Source organism: Stegastes partitus, unplaced genomic scaffold, assembly GCF_000690725.1.
Source record: "Stegastes partitus isolate 25-593 unplaced genomic scaffold, Stegastes_partitus-1.0.2 Scaffold600, whole genome shotgun sequence".
NCBI classification, from domain to species: Eukaryota; Metazoa; Chordata; class Actinopteri; family Pomacentridae; genus Stegastes; species Stegastes partitus.
Window position 1 is genome coordinate 182,842 of NW_007578331.1, and position 22,377 is coordinate 205,218.

The window sequence follows — 22,377 nt, forward strand, 5'->3', positions numbered from 1 at the left end:
AGGCTAAAATAATTTTGAGTAGATTTGGGGGGTGAAAAAAAAAAAAAAAAGTTCTGCATAGTATAAAAAGGTCAGTGAGATAACTAACCAACTGAAAATGATTAGTAGATTTTTACATTTTTTTTAATTGATGTGAGTTTTAGACTTATAATGAGCGCTTGATAATTGAGGATGAGATAACCTTTAGCTAGAAACCCCCTAATTCAAAGAGTTTGGAAAAACAGGGTTTTATGAACATGTGAGGGTTTCTGTATGAAACATAATCCTGCAGCTCTCACCTGCTCCGCGGCGCCCTTCTCAGCCGTCCTGGGACGCTTCGAGGACAGCGGGCTCTCGGAGGTCTCCGACCGCGAAGAGGGCCTCTTGGAAGGGATCGGGGAATCTGACTGGTGCCGTTCCAAGTGGCCGGACAAAGCTGAACAGACACACAAACGGGGAGGGATAGAGAGAGAGGAGAGCAGACATGTCAAGACAAGGTGAGGACTTGGCAGCCTGGGAGCAGGTCAATCAATAACACTGTGGATAAAGGGCTTTGGAATGTCTTTCTTAAATGTGATATAAGTGCATTTAATGGGAATTGGGCAGAGAAAGTGTTGTTATCCACCTCATGTCTTCGCATAAGAAAAGAAACAAAGCACACACACACACACTCCCTTTACATTGTCTTCTCATGCTGCTGCTGCTGAGGGACGCTCAGCCAACGTGCTCTGATGGACCGTCTTATTCAATGTTGGCTTGTCACGATATAATACAACCCCATAAACAGCGAATAAAAATATTAGTTTGCCACAGGGTGCAGATATAGGTTTCACACCACCACATACTTTCAGTCCACATGAGTTTCTAAACTTGAGACAAGGTACACAAACGTCTCGCAACCTCATCATATAGTAAGAAGGGTCGACAGAGCCGCATCAGGGTCGAGCTACTTCAATGGATCTTGATATTGTAAAATGAGCATATATACAACAGAGCTAACACTTTTGTTGTTTGCAACCACGTTTGTCTGCATGTAACTCTGCTTTGTCCATGTGGTCAAAAAAAAAAGCTCCACAGGGAATTAAATTCATCAGATTTTTTTGATTCCTGACCAAAAAATCCCAGTTCTGCTCATCAAAATGAATTTCAAGAGCGGAATCAAACAATCAAGAAAGAAATGTCTTTATCCGTGCCAACAGTTCGACCCAGCTTGGAAAATATTTCAGCTCTTCGGCTCTCACAAAGTAAAAGACAAACAGCAAGATGAGAAAATCTTAAAAATAATAAAAAAAAAAAACACCTGAGCAAATCTCAAAACTTCTCCACAGTTGGGTTGTGTACAACAACATGCTCAGAAATGTTCATAAAAACACACCATCAGGCTCATTGTTGGCATTAAAACAGTGCTATGCTGTGGTCTGTGAAACTCTAAAAAGCGGCTACAGATGTCAGCCAGTCTTCTCCTTTCTATGCAGTTACCTCAAGTGTTTTTCTATCTCGCACATCGAATCGGACGGCTAACCCTTTCAATGCAAACAATGTCGATATTAACAAAATACCACGTCTCTTTCCTTCAGTGTCTGCAGAGCACGGCCTCTGCAAACCACTTTAAAACTACTCCACTTTATAAAAGAAAGGAGAAACTAGAGGCGGCAAACAGCGGTCGAGTAGTTAAGCTCACCGAGGAGCTGAAGCCAAACAGAACCTCTGTGGGGGAGCTGCAGGAACACCACGCTTTGTCACTAGTGGAGAGAATTCACTGTGAAACTTAAGGAGGTGTCTTGCCAACCCCTAACAAGCCCATAAAGAGTTAAATTTGGCCTGATTTGTACAGTCCTGGAAGGGCAAATTGAGAACAGAGGGCGCTGGTGAGGGGAGGGGTGGTTTTGTTGGGGGTCAGGTTAAGCAGGGCTGACCACGCTCCTGCTCCAGACATTAAAACGTCAGCTCCAATCAGGACGAGGGCAGTTGAGCTGATTACCCAGTGGGGGACCTGGCTTTGGACAGAGCAGCCTGCAAGATCTCCCAGAGACACCGGGATCAGGCCATGGAGGCCCTATTAGGGTCCAGTCACAGTCAATCCTATTAAACACATCCGCCAATAAACAAAGGGAATGTTAAACAAAAGGAACCTCCCATTCCCTGACATTAACCTCTCAGTCATGGCACTGTCCTCACCAATTCCTCCTCGGCTCCACTTCAGTCCACTCCTACTCCTACCCCCCTGAACTCATCCCTCGAGGGGAAAACCAGAGCGGTCATCTGTGGTCTCACCTTCACATGTCGGCAGTCTGACCTGTTTGGGTCCAAAGTTTTGGGGTCCTAGTACCTTTTCTTGAGGAACGCCATCTATTTTCGCTGCTGCACATCATAATTAAGTAACTTGTGCACCTCTACATTAACACAGCAGGCAGCCCCTTGACTTCTTACATGTTCCACCCATGCAATGAAGGAAAGGAGCCACTTTTCTCCACACCACGGGAAAAGGACAGAACAAAAACAAATCAAACACTCGATAGAACTTAAATAGTTGTAATTGCAATTTGCTGGGAATTACTTGAGCTTAAATGTGGGGGGAAGAAAAACTCTCAGCTCCAAAGTGCATACATACAGTACAGAAAGTAACCATGGATTAAGCACCAAGCATCCTCTCAGCCTCATGATTAAGAGGACAAACATAGCTGATTAAAAGTACATTCCACGACTCCTCAATTAGCACCAGAAGAGGTGAAACAAGTGGCTGTTTACGCTAAGACACCGGAGAGCTGCGGCAGAAGTGGCCGAAACCCGCTTTCTAGTTCAGCCGCTCGGATGTTTATGTGCGTGTGAAAGAGGAAAAACGAGGAGAGGCCGGGGCAGATGGAGGTTCACTCCGATGCAGTCTGCCTCGTCACGGCCAATTAGGACTCCATAAATCTGATCAATCGCGTTCTGTTAAGGATAGCACACCCCGACACCATCACCGGCACCATGACTAACATCCAACTACTGTATCCTGCTTCTTTTTTCTTGTCAAGGGTGATGAAAAAAATAACTGAAGTCGAAATAGAGATAAAAACGGTTTCTTTTCCCGGTGTTGCGAACGTGTCAGATTGGACGCCGTTGTCCGAGCGGAGATGTGGGTCTGCTCTGTGAACAGGTGATCAGAACCAATGAGCGAAACATTGCGTCCTGATGGAACAGGATGTACGACTATCAGAGGAACGGTGCGAGAAAGAACCGAAAAAGAACAGTCCCCGGTGGGATACGCTACGGATGTGGAGAATCACTGACAACAAGTCGAGGTAGAGTCTAGGTTTGCTTTCAGGTGTTGTCCCGGTGGGGGTAATTGAGAGAACGTTGGGGTAAACACAATCAAAAAGTGTGAAAGTTGATTATTTTTTTTTTTTAAAAAGAAGAAGATTCTGTGCTTTTTGCTTTTAAATATACAACATTGCAGTTATTGTAGAAAGTTATTCTTGAAGTTATCATCAGTGGGTCCCGAACGGCTGTAATGGAACTTTTAGGAGCGGGAAATGGCTTTTAAAGAATAAAACTACAGTATGTTTCTGTATTTAAACCTCAGCGGTCGGTTACATCGACAATCCCATTCACACACAGAGTCCTGCACAGTCACGACTACGGATCCGTCAGTGGCCCTAATGTCTGCCGGGAGTCCGTCTCTTACCCCGACCTCTCTTGGCCGGTCTTTAGACACAGATCCCCCATCCACACCAAACATCTTCTGACAGATACATAGGGTGGGCTTTTGTTTGAAAGCACAAAAGGCAGAGCAAGAGTGGAGGGAAAAACCCTAAGAGTCAATTAGGTGATTATTAATTCATGCCCCTTTTCCGTAAACCAGAGGCTTTTGTGCTGTCGAGTCCCGTAAGTGAATTGGACTTTGGCACCTTGTCTCTCCCCCATAGCTGGACTGTATTATTCAAGCAGCAAAGGGGCTGTCAGCACACTGCACTGGTCTCTGGAGCAATCACAGCCTTGTTGTGCTTTCAAGGGGAAAAAAAAAAAAGAAAAGAAAGATGGCTGCTGGACAGAGTGACTGACACAGCACAGACTGAATTAACCACAACGGGTCATCTGCCATTGAAATTTTCCCGGAGTGCAATCACAGCTGCCGTTAATGTTTGTCCTTGGGAAAGGTTATCCATATTCAAGTTACAGTAAACAATCTGTAAGGATGTGGGAGACGACGCCACAGATAAGAGTTCCTGTGTTTTGGAGGGGAATTCCTCTCCTGCTGACCCGATGAGGTCCTCATTATCTCCCCTCTCTCATTATCACAGCTCCTGTCTCGCCACGGCAGCTTCAAGATTGTAAAAAAAACAAAACATCCATTCTGTCCATGCCAGCGAGCCCGTAGAACTTTACTGTCACTTTGCCCAGAAGAGCAGCAACCTGCCAATCACGCCAAACTTAAATTCATCCGACAGTTAGTCCGCAAAACTCGAGGATCCTCAGTCGGCACATTTTCTGGCGTCTCCTCTGATCCCCGACTCTCGGAAACCTTTCACCTTCACGCTGCCGAGACCCTCCGACTCCCCCTCTGCTCCTCGCGCCGCAGAAAAGCCTCACCTCTGTCCCCTCGGCAAGTTGGCCATTAATATGGAGATGATTCAACTCCCACAGTGCTACAAGTCATTTTCTTTTAGTGCTATGCTAACAATACCTGAATATTGTCTTTTCTTTCCCCTCCCTCACTTCTATCCAGGTTTTTAATCTACAGCTGGTGTCAGAGCCCAAAGCAATAAAGGGCAGTGTTCCATTTCATCTTTATTAATTATTCTGTAGGAATAAAATAATAAAAAGAACATAGAATCCTTCAGCTAAAAACCTGATACTACATATATATTTGTTTATAAATCTTTATCCATGCATTAGAAGGGAGTGGACGTGGCGTGTGTGGTGCAGCCGAAATTAAGAAGAGGTATTAATTAGCTGAGGCGTTATTAATCCATAGGCCACCGAACAACAGGATGACAAGTTGTTCACCTTTACAGGACACAGCGCTAGTGCTAGGCTATTAGACAGCCTGTGCTAAAACTCATAAACACTGAGCTTTCAGGGAGGTGCCTCACAAACAAGGACAATTTATGGCCTATTATCTTCAAAGACAAAAGGAATTATAATTTGAGGGATGACAAACACTGAACGGACGTGATATGAATATGTAAACAGTTTGGCTGCTCCGTCTCCTGATTTCTCATCCTACTTAGGGTTTAAAAGCGCCAACAAATCACCGCCGCGCCGAACGTCTCCCGGTTTAAAGCAACAATAACATAAACTTGAATAATTTGATTGTAACTAACCATAAGCGTGCAATTTCAACTTTCAACCACGGTTAATATTTAAAGGCCACGTTTCTGCACGGTTACACGGAGAGCAATTTATAACGTTTGCTGTGTTTGTTTCTGAATGAGCAACAGCACAAGACTAACTGCATAATATGGAGCAGTATGAAAAAAAAAAAACTGAGCAGACTGCAATGCCACAGAGCTGCGTCTAGGGGATGCTAATCATCATGTTCATTATACAGATTAAATGCAGCAGCAGCAGCCGACAGACTGGAAGACAGCATCTGCTTTACATTCACACAAAAAAAGCAGGTAGATAGGGAGCATGTAGAAGTCCTGTTTGCACATCGAGCTGCTCACAGCTTCACAGGTTAAGTGTCAGTAGTTAACTGAAAATAGTTTGCAGCAATATTTTAACACATCTGCGTGAAAACCTCCCGTAAAAGCATCGAACAAAGCACAGGTTTGGCACCTCCTGCACAAAAAAAACAAAACAAGAGACTAATGTGTGTGAGTAAATATGTTTATGGGCTTGATGCAGCAGGAAAGTATCACAACTATTTGCACACAAGCAGCAGCAGCAGCAGCTAATCGAATGCTAAATTGGAACCTGCGTGTCATCTTTAATTGGTGCTCCACAAAACTCTGTCAAAATACTCCTACATACTTAACAACAGTAACGAGCAGCGGGTTTGAAAAACATCCTCAAATGGACGCAGATTCACAAATTGTGTTTACCTGGTCAGCCGAGGCAAAATAACAAACAACAAATCCTATACATGAATATATATGGGTAAGGAAGGATATGATCACGTTTGAGTGAGATATTATAGAACTGCCAAGGGTTGTCTTAAACTGTGGGTCACTCAAATACTGTATATGCATATATATATATAACTCTGACTTTAACATTTGCTGTCCTTAGTTTTTATAAGTCTGTTTGGTCTCTGAGGTGTTTCGGGTCACAGAATGCAGATAAACCTGTCCGAATACACATTTTCATCCAATTGAATGTAAGAAAAGTTAAAGAATTATTTATCAGTTTCAGAGGACCACCATCCTACTACACTTTTCTGACCTCTACATACCCCCCCGTCCCCGTACAACACGTCCCATACATTTACGTGAAACATGTCAGCTGTACCCACGTCTGCAGGTGTATTAACAATCCTCCTCTCCTCTCCTGCCATCCGCCGCCCTCCTGCCTTCGCTCCTTGCTGCATTCCCATACATTCGGCTGCTGCATAAATACACCACCTGCTTTAATGAAGGTGAGCATCCCGTTCCTATGCAGAAACTCTTCCCTTTAGCTGGTGCTGTCTCAGCTAGGTGAGGAAAGTGTGAGAGGAGAGGAGAAGAGGCTCGTGGCTATCCGTTTATACATATTTCATACCTAGCATTAAAAATGACCCTTTGAATTACTAATCACGCCGGATGATTCAGTTGCGGCTGCTGCCAACGTGAACATCAGTGTCCAAATACATTAAAAAATTCTACTCTTCCACTTGTCATTACTTTTAAATGTAAGTATTTCTCATGTCTGGATATATACCTGACATAATATACTGTATAATCACAAAAAAAAGTTGCCCCACATATTGTGTGCAGCGTTGGGAGCATGTGACATTTACATATGTCTCAATGCTTCTACACGCACATATATGTATTATCTCTGAGATAAATAAAAAAAAAAAACAACAGAATAATGAAGGCATCTTTCACGAGATGACATGCCGAATACATATGCATTTTACAAAGGCTTCTGATGTACCTCTAAATGATTTTAATGAATACTGAGGAGCTGTGGAACAAGAAAGAGAAAAATAAGATTGACAGTGGCTTTAAAAAGGAGGAAGCCTTTTTTCTGCGTTCGCTAATGCCGTCTGTCTGACAGTGACTGTCATTTGTAAAGGAACAATGTTGTGCTCTGTTCCAACAGCTACATGACAACGATGAGAAGAAATACTTCAGTAGTTCTAATGATGGACCTTAGAAATAGCTCAGCCTCAGACGGTTGGGGGGACTGAGCACCTTTCATAGAAATAACAGGTTGGCCAAAAGCCTCACACACACACACACACACACACACACACACACACACACACACACACTGTATTTTAATATATACATCATTCTATGTGTTTACTGTACAACATGTTCACACGATCACCAAACAAGCTGTTTCTTCCCCTACAAGACACCACGCTGGCTTTGACTGGGCATTGTGTTCATCAATCACACAAAGTTTGAAATGCAAAAAAAGAGAGAGACCCTTCCATTAAACTACAGCTGTCTACCTTTCGCTGACAACACAGCCTTGAACCCACCACCCCATCCTACCCACCCACCTTTTCACTGACATCAAACAGAACCTCAGACCTGGTTCCCTAATGCAATGCTATTTTTAACTAAGCGTTTCTAATAAGCTGCTGGGAAGCTGTAAATTTTTCATATGCAAGCACATATTTCCTTTGTGAAAACACAGAAACACACTTATTTGGTGATTAGCGACTGACAGAGGGGAGGAAAGGAACTGAATATGCTTGTATCAAATTGCATGCCTTTCAAAAAGGAGGAATCCTAATGCGAGGAGTCGTCTTCCTGTGCACCACAGGTATGAGTGAATTATTAATCGGCCAGCTCATTTTAATGCTTTTTAAAGTGCTTTATTTTGATGTGCTAAAACATACTTTTAGCCATATTCAGTCAGGCATGCATATCATTATTTCTTCCATCAAAGAAGAGTGTCGCCCTTTCAAAGAGCACAAACAACTCAGCCTCATTTAAAATAGAAGTTCGAATATCAAAGACATTTTACAAAGGCTGGGCTTCAAACACTGTGATGAAGTTTTTTTTTTTCTTTTTTTTTGCTGCTGCACTTTATAAAAACTTAGGTATGCAAAAGGTCTGAATTGTTTTCCAGCTTTTAACCTGACTAGTGTAAATCAAAACATCCCGCAGTAACACAAGAAGTTAGACAAGTGAGAAGCATCTATCCAGGCCTGTTACCGTTCAGTGTCATCATTATCAGAAATCTCCTCCGTTGAATAAGAGACGTCTCAACTGCCAGCAATGTTTTGCTAACACAGACACGCAAAGTAAATTGTGCATTAAAAAAAAAAAAGAGAAAAACTAAAGCAAAATTTCATTTACGCTGCCCCACAAATCTAAATATAATCAGCAAAAACAAAAATGATGAATCATGCACCGTGTGGCACGAGTCTACGTTCAAACTAAACTCAGATCATGCTTAATTCATTCTCATATCAATCTGTGGGGATACTTTAAAAGCTCAGGACGTTCATTTAACTCCTACAGCAGTGATCTGAAAACAATTACAAACAATGTTCCTGCTCAAGTAGTTCAACAACTGGATGTTCACTCCATCTTCCACTGCACACAGGCCTTCTGGTCCAAACCACATGGGGCCTTACAGGCAGCCCTCAGCTTCACCCAAACATGATGCAAAGTTTAAGGTTTGATCATTAAACTGTTTTCACTGTGCAGGATGCTGTGTGGTAATCGATCCATCAAACAGGGGAGAAAAAAGAGAAACTCTGCACATCTCCAAAAGATGTTCAAACTGAACCGACCGGCCCGTGATCAGAGATTGTTTTGCACCTGAAGCTCCTCCCCCTCCACGCTAAGCCCAACCCCCTGCTTAGGAGTCACCACCTCCACCTGTCACTACAGAGGACCACAGATAGAACCGTCCTGATCTGACAGCATTAAACGCAGGTAAGTGTCGTCCGTGCTCTCGTGTGTTCAACAAAGTTGAGAAGGGGGCTATCACATGTTTGGAGTTGCACATACAAGCCGTGCTCTTCACATCACCCGTTGATTGAAAACAAAACACGGGTCACATGTCGCCCTGAACATACTACCTACGTTCATCCTGACTGTATCTGATGTGATTTCAGGCCTGGAAACATGCAACATGAAAGAGCAGCTTTAGAAAACTACATTAGGGAGTTTTGAGAGAGTGTGTTTAATGCTTTCAAAAAAAAAAAAGGCTCTCAATGTTTTGGTAAAATATGTTTAATTTAATTCCACAATAGGCCTGTTGTTCAGCACCGTTCAGCTGCAAGGCCCCCGTGATTCCTGTGACTAGTAATCCCTAAATATGTCTGTAAATATTGGCCTTACCTGTCCCTTTGGTGAGCTCCTTCTCCCCCCCACTTTCTCTGTCTTTGGTTTGGTCCTCCTGGTCTGTGGTGGTCTCACTAGCAGCCTCCACATCCTCGCTCAGCTCTCCTGAAGGGGGAGGGAGAACGGGATATGTAAATCACCACGCCATCAGAATTGGTGGAAGCACTTAAAGGGACGGCAGCGTTTTTTTCTATAGGAGCTTGCAACAATTACATTTGCTGACACACAGTTGCAAGGCTAGCAGACAAAGAGGGCAGAATCTGCTTTCTGCTTTCTGTCCTGTGCTGTCTGATCATCACTGTGAAATTTATTTTGACTCGAATTATAAAACCCTGATTTGAATTATAAGGGAAGAGGGGAAAAGGCACATATTAATTCTCCTTGTTATTGTGCTGTATCTGTGTATTCACAGCTATGATACAAAACGTGGTTTTGTGGACTTAACTGCAGGATAAAAAAAAAGCACACATATGGCCTGAAGTGGGCAGATGGAAAAATAATTGTGTGAGCAGCATCCTTCAAGAGAAAGACCTTATATTAGACAAGCCCCTGTTCTGTTTCTTACACAACACACACGCTTTACGGTCCCTCGCTGCAATCTGCTAGGTTACTTACCAACACAAACCTCGTTTCACTTCTGCTATCCTACTATGGCGCAAAAAAAAAACAAAAAAAAAATCATAAATATTTAAACTTTCAAAGCCACAATTCATTTTATTTTTTATGCCAAGTCAAAGGCAGAAATCCCATGTAACCACCTTAAAAGCCTCAGCTCGATATATCAGGCCATTTAGGAGCATCGAAGTCCAAACAATGGATATCCAATAACGCCATTTGTAAGTAACACACAGAGGAAAAGATAGCAAAAACAGATAATAAAAAGGGCATCAATCTTGTTTATTTCCCTCCAGTGCCCCCTGAACATCCCCTCTGCCTGTTAAGTTTGTTTAAAAGTAGTGGGACTTGCATGCAATAGCATTGATTTGACAACAGTAAACTAGGCCGCAGTCAATAGGCCCTATCAGTTATTACACAAGTCAGCTAATTCTCAGCAAATGTACTTAAATGCTCTTTTGAAAATGCTTTCATGCTTAGGTCTCTACTCTATGAGCTATTGATATATTGACAAAGCTACAACAGCTACTGAAATATCCTGTTCAAGTATTCAGCCCTGCAGTCATCACACATCCAATCTTAGCTCACCACATGACTACCCACAGCCAAAACCACTTTTATGACGTTACATTATCCCCGGCACTCGCTGTTTATCCCGTCAGTTACGAAACACTGCATACACTGAACACGCAGTTGACATCATACGCTCAGACTCTGGTGTGTGTCATTATCACACAGACACACTCTGAACAATCACATGGCTATCCTCACAGTCCTGAGGACAATTCTTACTCGTAAATAAAATATTCAGGAGCATCTCGGGTTTTTTTTCCTTGTTTCTGCCGAATGAGGAAATGGAAACGTGTCGTGCAAATAAGTCATGTTTATAAATGAAAAATACATTAAAAGGAAATTAATGTTTTGTTATTTGACATTTCATTCCCCGCCGTGTATGTGTGTGTGTCTCCTCCTCAGTAGCTTAAAAGAAAAAGGTTGGACATTTACCAGTATCTAACGCCTATTTTGCAATTCTCGTAGCGTATTTAAAACGATCTTCTTTGTTTAAGGGTTGCACACTATAGCTTTAAAATCACAGGAGGCGTTTATTACCATAACAGTGTTGTGTTATTCTAGACACAGATGTGTGCTTATGAACGAGGGGTTATTGTGTTATTTTATTTTTTTACAAGAGGAAGAAAGAAATAGAAAATCAAAGTCAATGGAGAGCACCTTTGTACAACTAGCGAGACAGGAGCAGTGTCCTCCATCGCCTGCCTGCTGATACAGCTGTTGCAGGAAACAGCTGTCTGAGCAGAGTGATAGGTGTATGGATTTTGTTGTAACACATTACAGCTAAAAGCCAATCCTGTGATCCAAGTGATCCCGCATTTAAATACAGATATTTATTTAAAAGGGATGACTGGCTCCTAGTAAAAAGCATATTTGAGTGTACCTTAGATCTCACACGCAAATGCTTTTTTTTTTTTTAGTTCATTTTAAAACAAGTTTCTATTATGTTTCCAAGGCAACCTATGAATTCCATCCAGTGCAGCCCATCCCATGCTGGTGAGGTTGATCTCAAAACACTCCCAGAAAAAAAAAAAAAAAAAACTAGACATCTGCTGTAGAGTCCCAAAATCCCATCTAACTCCTGCCTGCATAAATCTCCACAACTGTGCGAGAATTAGGATACTGTACAGCTGCATAGGTGCTCAGATTACAAAATAATCCCCAGGTAAATTTTTTCACCTTTAAAAAAACGGGGCAAGGTGTCATTTCTTAGCTATGTGACACTTGTAGTGAGACTAATTCCCCACCTACACATTAACACACACACACACACACAGGTTGTGCTTAAACATTACTGTGATAGGCAGCCAGCATTCTAATGCTATCAGCCTCCTTGTACCCACCCCCAGCGTCCTGCACGCTTACTGTACATGCACACGTGTGCGCTCCTATTTTTTTTTTTAACTCATGTTTTCTATACTTCTCTTTCTAGATGTTTAATCAACATACGTGACACTTCTAGCACACGCAACGCAGAGCCCCATCCATAATTTATGCAGAAATGCAGACATTTAATTCCAGGAGCACCGTTACATCTTTAAGTGCCAAATGGCTTTGCCTATTTCTCGTCTCATCTACAACAGTATTACAGAATGATTAAAGCCGGGCCGACTATAATTAATGAAAGGTCATGAGTGGCCTAAGAGTAGGATGCAAATGGAGGAGACACTAAAACTGTAGCCGTAGATTAACTCAGAAAATAGATTAGGAGAAACACTCAAAGCTATGGCAGCAGGCCATTTCTAACCCAAATCTGAGAGATGTAAAGGACAATAGCCTGAAGGTTGTCTTCTAATTAATTGTCTTCATTAACCATCCTAATACAATGATATGAAACAGTTCCATTAATCTAATCATGCAAGCTGAATAAGCCCATTGCCGACACAGAGATTACACTCATCTGTTCTGAGCATATAAATATCAGCTTTGCTCTGCCAGTCACTCAGTGGGGACAGTTCATGGGCTCTCTGTTCCAGCATCTCACACACACACACACACACAACACACACACACGCTCGCAGACGTACGTACGCACACACTCGTACACCACCGAGGCGCTTAGCGGTCTTCCCCTCTTGTGTTTTGCCAGTGAGTGCAGAGGCTTAATCAGACCCATAGGTGTCACTCTATACAAGCTGGGAGAGAGCAACTTGCTCACACACATTAATGAGGTGCAGGGGGGGAGGAGGAGGTGGTGGGGAGGAGGGGAGGGACGGGGCCGAGCAGCAACAGACAGAGAGACACGGGGAAGAAGGAAAAGGGAAGAAATATGTGGAGATGACAAAAGCAGATGCTATGCAAGAGCCGTCCGGTGGAGATGAGACACTGAAAATGGCAAGATTACCTTCAGATGAGAGAGAGCAGCCTTCCTTCCCCCTGAAGAGCAGTGATTACACTAATGCTAATCAGACTGACAAGCACAAACGGCCAAATAAATAATTGATGGTAACCACTGCACTTTCCAGTATTCCTTCCCAGACTGTAGAGAAGAGCAGCAGCAAGTAATAATAGTCACTCTAGATATCTTTCACTAGGTCAGGCTCCTCCTCCATCCTCGGCCTCAGCAGAATATACTGCTGTGATGATAACTGCCTTTTCTTAAAGTACAGAATCGCGGTCCTACCTGAGAATGGCTCCAGTGTTCCTCAGACAGCAGTGACAGGCTGCTCTTTTTGTTGTTGTTGTTGTTGTTGTTGCATATACAGTATCTCAGTCAACAACGCTGTCTTATCTATCTCGGCTTTCGTAAGTTGTGGAGAACCAGCGCGGGGGCTGAGCCGAGCTTCTCCCTCTCGCCGGCTCTCAAGTGCTGGGAGCGAGGGTTGAGCTCTGCTACTCTCTGGGCTCTTGTGTGGAGCTGTGTGTCTAAGCTCTCATTACTCTCATTATGATTATTGAGGCTGTTGTTATCATTTTAACCAGGTGTCACAGGAGCGCACTGTAAATCAGAGAGGTGAGCTTCCCCCCCTGCTTTATCCAGGGCCGGACAGCTTCCTTTTCTTTAGCGCTGCACTGTCGGATAAAAAGCAATCTTATTTCACACTTCACAGACTCTATCTTTCTCCCCTACCTCTCCTTTTTTAAAAAAAAAAAATCCCCCTCCTGCTCCCCCATCATCCCTTGCACCCCTTCCTTATATCAAAGTTGGCCTGACTCTGGACTAGAGGGCGCAAAATGAAAGTGACAGGAGGGTACCACGGGGACAATGAGACACAGGACCCATGCTGAGGGCTTTCATGCATTGTCCGCTCCTCATATCAGCACCTCTGCGCCCCCATACGCGAGACCCCCTTTAAAAGCACAACACACAGGAAAACACTCCCACCCACCACCCTCCCCTTCTCACAGAAGCTCTCCCCTTACGTCCCTCGCAAGCTACACCTCATAAAACCACAACTGAGCAAAACATGCCCACAACCCCAGCCAAGAGACAAGAGAAGAGTAGGGGGGGGCTTTTTTTTTTTGCTCACAAACAACCGATAAACCACAACGTCGTGTCATCAGCGACCGTAATGACACCGCCATGCATAAAACCTGAAACCGTAGAAAGTTGTGCTCATTTGTATGGACCTTATAGCTGCAGAAAGTGGAGTAAAAATGCACATTAGTACACATCAGGATCAATGTAGTGAGGTGTCAGGAAATTCAGCAAACACTAGACACACAAAATGAGAGTACATCAGTTTTTTTTTTTGCCTCACTCATGCTCTCACTCTCCCTCTCCCTCTCCCACACACTTTCACATTTTGAAAAGGAAAGAAGAGCAAGCTACCTCAGCGCCGCTGGTCGGAGTTACGTGCTAGATTCCTGACCTGTCTACGGGGGGACTCGCTGGCCTCTCCCTGCTGGCCCTGCTGTGACCTCAGGATCTAAATGTGAATGAATACTTTGTGTCTCCGAGGGGGCTGAGGGCAGCGGTGAGGACGGACGGAGGGAGGGAGGAGGTGCAGGAGATAGAGGAAGGGTGCAGGGGGGCAGCTAATAACTAAAAAAAACTTTAAACAGCAAGTTAATCACAAACAGCAGTGATGGCTCATACTGCCTTAGAACAATATCGCAGCAGAAACTCCCCCCATCACCACCACCAGCACCATCCTCCTCCAACCTCATCAGACCAGCCCATAGGTCCTCCACAAAACACCTAATTTGATCCCTCTTGCATTTCAAAGTCACCGGACATGTTTTTTAATGTATTCAGGTCACAAATGTTTTTCCAAGTTAAAAAAAAAAAGACACAAAAATGCAGTAAAAGTGGTTAATTTCACTGCTTTTTTTTCCTTTTTTTGCGCTCTTAATAAATTAGGAACTGTTACTGAGCACCGTGTAACGTATTAAATATTTTCCCTAAAGTGTTATCTCCTGGGAAATCACACTAATTAGAAATACTTCTCATGATAATGGCATGTTTAGATACATTACAAATAAAGTGGATAAGTGAGTGCTGCTCCACTTCTTTTCTCTTTGTGTTTTACTTGAGTGATGAAGGAGAGGAGGATCTAGGTTAATGTGGCTACACAGGGACTGAGCATTCAGGGACTGCTCACTCTTCTGCCCCGTCTGATGCACATGCACACACATGCATACACACCACAGTGAGTTCCTTGAATGCCCGAGAAGATGGCTGCTAACTCACACGTATTACGTCCACAATGCAAGATGCGGGCTGTACTTTTCCCTGCTAGGACGGTGGGCTAAAAGCCTGGATAGGGGGCAAAAGCATCACTGGGCCGTGCTCTTCCATCTACTCTGCCTGAGGGACATTGTCCTGCACAAAGAGTCACTCTGCCTCTCTGCCGCTGCCACCCCCCGCCATGCATTTATGCTTATCGTCTTCCACCGCTGCCTTCTCTTAAATCAACCTCCTTTTATTAATGCATCTTTTTTTTTTTTTTTTTACCCCCCCCTCTCTCTTTTTCCACACAATACAATGCCTTCACCTAGTTGCAGCTATTCAAAGGGACCAAACAGAATTGGGGTGGGTTGACGGAGAGTGCGGGGGTGGCTGAAGGGGTGTCTGGAAAAAAAAAAAAAAGGGGGGGGAGAAAAAAAAAAAAAAAAAGCATCACCGCTGTCATGAAGGGCAATCACATCAACTCTGAAATATTCACCACTGGGTTGGAAAATGCGATGGTACAGTTATGACAGGCGAACAGGCGACTCTCTCTCTCCCCCCTCCACCCGCCTCACCACACTCTCTCGCCCACAGTCCTCCCCCCCTCCACCCGCCCCTCTCTCCATCAGGGCGGAAGCACGGTGGACACTCTGAATATGTATAACCCGGAAAATGTATTGATTTTTCATTTGGCAAAAAGGGACACAAAAAATCACATAACCTGAAACTGTCACAGCTCTTTTGTTCATAGCTCATCTCTCCTGATGTTTGGCTTTTGCCACAAACTCTCTTTAATTACCAGGTACAGTGAGCTTCAGAGCCTTTCTCCGCAGAGACACAGCCACATACAGCCTGCTGGGCTTAACAAGACAGCCCACATCTATTATATATGACATACACCCAGCAGCTTTTGTTTCATATCTGACTAATAAGCGCACTGAATATGACTATACCCGCAGTTTGTTTGGTTATTAAACACAAGATACCGCGCGAAAAAAAAAAAGCCTTCTTGAAGAAAAACCTTGGAAATTAAAAATATAGCGTGCCACATTAAAAATAGGATTTTCATATTAAAAGCTAATGCCGGATAGTCCCAGCGTTTATTTGATGTGCTTTTCTGAAGCACTTCTGCTTAACATGAAATTCTATTATCGATCTAAGTTTTCCCAGGTAACGGGCAGGTGCTTGTATGTTTTTCTGAGTGTGCACGCTTGTCTGTCTGTGTGTGTGTGTGTGTGTGTGTGTGTGTGTGTCCATTAACAGGTACTTATCTGTTTATCTCTCCTTTTAGGCGCTGCAGACCAGTACAGTGGACTGTCTGAAAAAGATCTCTGTCTGTCGATTTATCGAATGTACCATTTGCATATCTTTGTAGTGCTTCCATCTGCCTGTGGACTGTTCTGTGGAGGTATTAGCTCAGAAAATCAATGTTGCCATGGTTGGATGTATGTAGCCCCTACCCCGGCGCGTGTTAGGAGTCCGGCTCATAGCTCCCACATGGGTCCTATTTACATGAGTCCTGCCGGCAGAGGCTTTCCTGCCAGTTCTTCAATCTTTGTAAACTTAAAGTACACAAACACATTTCTCAGCATGCCCCTCCAGAGTGGGCTGGTTTGCCATCCTTCTCTATGGTCATCCTGCCTCCCTGTCTCCATCCACAGCCCTGGGCTTGACCGTCTGTTTGTTTATGAAAGCGTACGCGGAGATAAAACAGAATCCGACAAGGTTATGAATACCAATTTTGCTAATCAATTTTATTTAAAATATAGGGTATCATTGATGTGTGTTTGCTCTCAAAGGTTTACCGGCCCGCTAAGTTCTGATGTTTCAGGATAGTTGAGAGGAGAGGTGGAGCGTTTCATCTTATTTATTTATTACTCTTATTTTTATTTATTACATCATACGGCTGTACAGATATACGTGGAGCCAGTATGTGGGTGTTGGTGGGGGGAGGACCTTACTATGGATATATATTTTTCCAGTACAGATTGCAGTGTATATGCTAGAGGAACTTTTCCTCTAACAACCGCCCGGCTGGTTGCTCATAGCTAATTGCTAAAGAAATCCAATGATTACACTGCAAAGGCACTTTAAAACATCCATGAGAGAGCTAGCACTTATTGAAAAAAGCTCTCCCTACCTCTATCCATTCACTTTCTAATACAAATCAAACATAGGGAGCTTTCTTTCACCATTTGTCTTTCTTTCTGTTCCTCTTTGCATAGCCCATCCATTACTTTCACATGAAATATGAAAAGGCAATATCCTCTCTGTGTTTGTACTGAAGCGTAATGCGATTGTGTTGTCATTTATAGGAAATAATCACAAACCTCTCTTTCATTTTCCAGTTCAAATAACCATGAAAAATTAGCCTTCAATGTCAGGGAGGACAACAAAGGGATGCACACAGACTATTGCTTCACCACCGCGCTTGACATTTCTCCTTAATAGGAAAACGGGTGGTTGTTTCTATCTTTCTTTTTCAATCTTTTTCTTTTTCTAACCCTCGTTTTTTTTTTTTTTTTTCCTCACCTAATTAAAAAGTTCTGCACTTAGATCTTTGTAAATCTTTCCTGCGTCTTTATTCGGCGTGGTCGGCATGCTAGAAAGAGTAAGAGGGTTTGGAAACTCGGGTCCCGTGCACGCTGCACCCTGCTCATTAGCACCCCTACCCCTGTCTGTTAATGGCTACTGTTGAAGGGAGATGTCGCCAGACAACCACTATGGGGCCTAGGTCGCCGTGACTACCGTCCAGCAGCCTGATAGATAAATAATTCAAGAGCTATCAGACTCCCTGGCAGCAGAGCAGTCCCAAAAACACACACTCAGGACACAGCTTGTAAAGGCCTTCCTAACTGATCAGCATTTAGCCCTTACAAATGACGTACAACTGGATGTCTGTACAAGACCCCACACAATTAGCCTTAGTTGTAGTCTGAGGATCCTTTTAATTTAGAGAAATCTTTATTTTCTGTGTGAGCAGCAAAGTAATGGTAATTGCTTTCTGTATTACTGCCATTAAATGCTTAATAGGCAGGTTGTTTTCCACTGTAATTATGTACAAAATAATCAACCAACTTTGCGGTGCAATTATGGGAGATGCATTAAACAAGTTACTTTTTTTTTTGTGCCTTTTCTGCCATTATTGATAGGGACAGTGGGGAGACGCAGGAGGCACAGGAACACAAAGTAGGGAAGCGACGGAAAGTTTAATTTTTTGCTTGCAACAGCAGCTACAAGAAAATAAAAATCAAAAAAATAGTGTATTTTATATTTATGGTAAAACAAATATTTCCATTTGGGAGTAAAAGTAGCATCACAGATCCCCCTTATTGCTCTTTTATAAACCTTTCATGTCATAATATGTGATTATCAAAGGTGGTATGTACATATTTTAGTGAGGTTATGTCACAGTCCAGAATGAAATCACTCATAGACAAGTGTGTGTTTTTAAATCTCCCAAAAAGGCCGACAGAGAAGCTCCAAAGCCTCAAACACACACAGAGCCCAGAGGCGGCGGTCTGCACCTCTCTGAGCAATCAGGCATTTCTCTTTACAGATACAACGTCGTCCTCTTTGTTCCCGCCAAGAGAGGTTAAATGAAAACTATATCAAAACTAGATAACAAAACCACAACTACACCTCTATTCAAATGCAGTGTTACGACTCCTACGGTTCCCCTAACATAATACTTTATCCTTATTTGCATACTTTTAAGACTGGATTTCATCTGGCAGTATGGCTCGTGATGCATATAATGAAATTTCCTCTCAAAAGGCTAATGAAAAAGACTCATCTCACGCAATTAGCTGCTTCTTTATTCACTTCTTGTAATGTATTAATTTATTATCACATAATTCTGGCGGCGTTTTTTATTTATTTATTTGATTATGCACACACCTTACAGCCTTAATTACAAAATAGACTCAGAGCCAGATGAGGGGATGCAACGCGCCAACTCAACCATCATTTAGTTATCTTTCTAATACATGTCCAGCCCGCGTTAGTCGCAGCCTAATCAGCATGCCAAATTGCTTTGGGCTTTCAATTTTACCTGAGATTCAAAATGCCTCCGAGTGACACTTTGCAGAGCGGGCCTACACAGTTCACCTGCATGAGGGCTTCTGTTTTTACTGTAAACTTTATTCAAATGGCTGCTTCTGGTTGATTGGACTTTCTCGGAACGGTTCAGATTTTCTCCCTTCCTAACCACAGTTTGATTATTGTTGATTATTTGAACACAGATCCACCCCGAGGTAACGCGACGACGTTCAGTCTAAGCGGGTGTGCTCGTGCGTTACACGCATGTAAGCAAACTTGGCTTCGCCTGATTCTTCGTGAACAAGTCATAATACTGAGAAAGTGGGCTGAAAGCTCCTAGAGGGGTGGAACTGTGCTGCCCGCTGTGCTGCTCTCCAGAGAAGGAGACTTGGAGTGATTACAGTCAAACACTGCTACTCAGTTATCTTTGGCTCAGCCACAGGAGAGGGAGAAGACGAGACAGGAAAGGAGAAAAAAAAAAATGGAACTGATGATGTGGCCAAAACACGGGCCAGCTGTTCTAAAATAACTGAAATGACTACCAGTGTCTGATACTGTCCTTGTAACATTGCTAAAAAAGTAAAACCCATAACATCCCAGTAGCAATCACTGAGGCCAAGAGATTTTTCGGATGTGCAACCAAGACTGTGTGATGTCCACAGGCTACACGAGACACCCATTTACCGAAAGCTACGCTCCTTCCAAACACTGTTAAGAACAGTTCTGTAGGGGGGGAGAGATATTATTAAAGAGACGTTTCATATGTCCTTGGATTCTGAAGTGGAGGCCAATTAAATAGCTTTGCAGCATCCATTTTGTGCAGAGCGAACAGGTATGAATGGTGGGGTGACTTGATGCCAGGAGGGATTAAGAGGGGAGAGCAGAGCTGGCATTAAGGCGTGGTACCTGGTCGGCCCGGTACCTGGTCGGCCCGGTACCTGGTCGGCCCATCAGCGGACTCCACTCAACGCCAATTTATGCACATTTACAGAATATGATGATGATATGGCATCACATATTTTAAGGTGACTTTAACTTTTTACAGGAAATTGCTAATGGTCTGAGGATCACAACTGCAGCATTTGTAAAACATTGGGTTTTTGCTGCCCTCCTCCTCCTCCTCCTCCTCCTCCTCCTACGTTTAATGCTGACTGTGCATATAGTTATGGAAATGAACAGGTCTGAGTTGTGGAGTCCCTTGCCTCTCTACGGCATGGTCAGGGATTAACAACCTCTCCCCTACGGAGACCTGGCCTGCTGCTGCTAAATTGGTACCGCGCTACGCCGCATATCTTGCATTTCCATTGTATGCATGTGTGGTTGTTAGTGTTGCTGTTGTTTTTATAATGGCTGTTGTTATTGTCCTCGCTGCAAAAGACTCTTCTCACTCATTAGCCAGAGGTTGGAGAGTTAGGGGTGAGAGCCCAATAAGGTACAAAATTAATTATTCATCTCAGTGGTTTGTGTTTGGGTGCAGCTATGGGGCCTAAAGCAGGGACTCTAACTAGCAGAGGTCTGCCTCTGGAGGACTACTGGAATAAACAATTGAAAAAATGTTATGCCGTGGGTGTCAGTTACCAGGAGAAAGCAAACACTAATCACCAAACTAATCATTAAAACAAGCTGCCTACAATAATATGGCCCTCTGTGGATTTGTGGTTCCTCCCCTGTGTACTGATCCAACATCCTAAAGCTCCATCATGTCCTCAGTCTAGATCCTGCATCTGGCTCATGAATGGGCCCAGATACAGCCCCCTCCTCTTCATTCAGCCATGGCTTCTGTTGGCTCCAGCCAGGACCAGTGGCCTCCTGAGAAGGCTGTGATAAGAATTCATTTCTTCCTATTATGTGCTCTTGTCCACTGCCTCAGTTCATCAGTTCAGTGCAACCAAGTCAATGAAAGGGCCTGTAATGAAGCAATCAGATGCAGCCTGGTTCTCTGGGCCCGGCACTCCATTCTTGGCGCCCAGACCCTAGCTCCCAGTGCAGGGTGTGGGTGGCAATGACGAGGGGAGAATGGACATAAATTGCACAGAGGCATTAATTCAAGACCTTGTCTTTCATAGACTGGAGGATAAGCTGCTCTCACATGTGCTTCACACCAGGTCTGCTGTCTCCTGTGGGTTCAGAGAATCATCCAGTTTTACGGAGCTCCATTAGTTTAACCAGGCTTCAACAGCGCCGCTAAACCAGCCGGCCGGGTTTCTGCCGCGTCGTACGCTTAAGTTACCGGCGAAGGTGGTTTGATGGAAATCTCTCCCTTCATCTTCTGCCATTTGCATTGAAACCTTTTATTTGTATTTTTTTTTTCACTCCATTGTCTCCACTGCCATCCCGTCTCTCCTGCCTCCACCTCTTAACATCTCTCCAACATGTGGAAACTATTACGGGGAGTCTGGGAGAGGAATGTATGTGTTGAATCTTAATCGGTGCCTTAAAGTAGGAGATTCTGGGTCTCCTTTGTCTTGTAATGTTGTGAAAGTTTCATTTCAAATTAAAAAGGGCCTTTTTGATCTACCTAATATTGTTTTCTCTCCCTTCAGGGGCTGGAAATGGTCGGTGTTATCTTTGATCAGCCTCCCTTCCCGATAGTCTCCTGCACACACACACACACACACACACACACAAATGCAGCGCAAACACACACTTATTTTATGGTCTGTTTTATGGAGTGGTCAGGGTTCAACAATAGGGTGCCAGGGCCCGAAAAAAACACATAACAGAGTACAAAAAGAGGCCATAAACTTTGGTAGCAACAATAACGGTTAAAAGTGGCTAACACGCTAAATGCAGAGGCAAACTTGGATCCTGTGTCGCTTAAAGGGGGTTGCCCAAATTCCTTGCTTCCCCCTTCTCGTGTGTGCCTCCTCTTCCACCCTGCACAGTTCACCTGCTGCCAGCTTTGGCAGAAAGGCCCTGCAGCTGGATTCTACCTGACAAGAGCTCCTTAACAAGCAGCAGTCATTAACCTCAGGAGCAGGCAGCTGCCATGTGATGTAGTGCACTCGGCCTGCTGCAGAAGGGCCCTATTGATCCCAGACATACTTGGTGCCTTCCTGGATGTTTATAATCAATATGCAAATGGCCCGCGGCATTGATTCAATATTAATTTTCAATTAG

General features: G+C 43.6%; 1 protein-coding gene across 3 annotated transcripts in view; it reads right to left on the reverse strand.

Moving 5' to 3' along the window:
* The window catches only part of zfhx3b (zinc finger homeobox 3b), a 137,355-nt gene that overhangs the window by 17,302 nt on the left and 97,676 nt on the right, over positions 1 to 22,377 (reverse strand). For all 3 annotated transcript variants that reach the window (XM_008289227.1, XM_008289228.1, XM_008289229.1), the window contains exons 6-7: positions 9,417 to 9,524; positions 279 to 415 (exon numbers count right to left, since the gene is read on the reverse strand). In XM_008289227.1, coding sequence (XP_008287449.1) covers positions 279 to 415; positions 9,417 to 9,524 — 245 coding nt within the window. The remainder of the gene's footprint in view (positions 1 to 278; positions 416 to 9,416; positions 9,525 to 22,377) is intronic.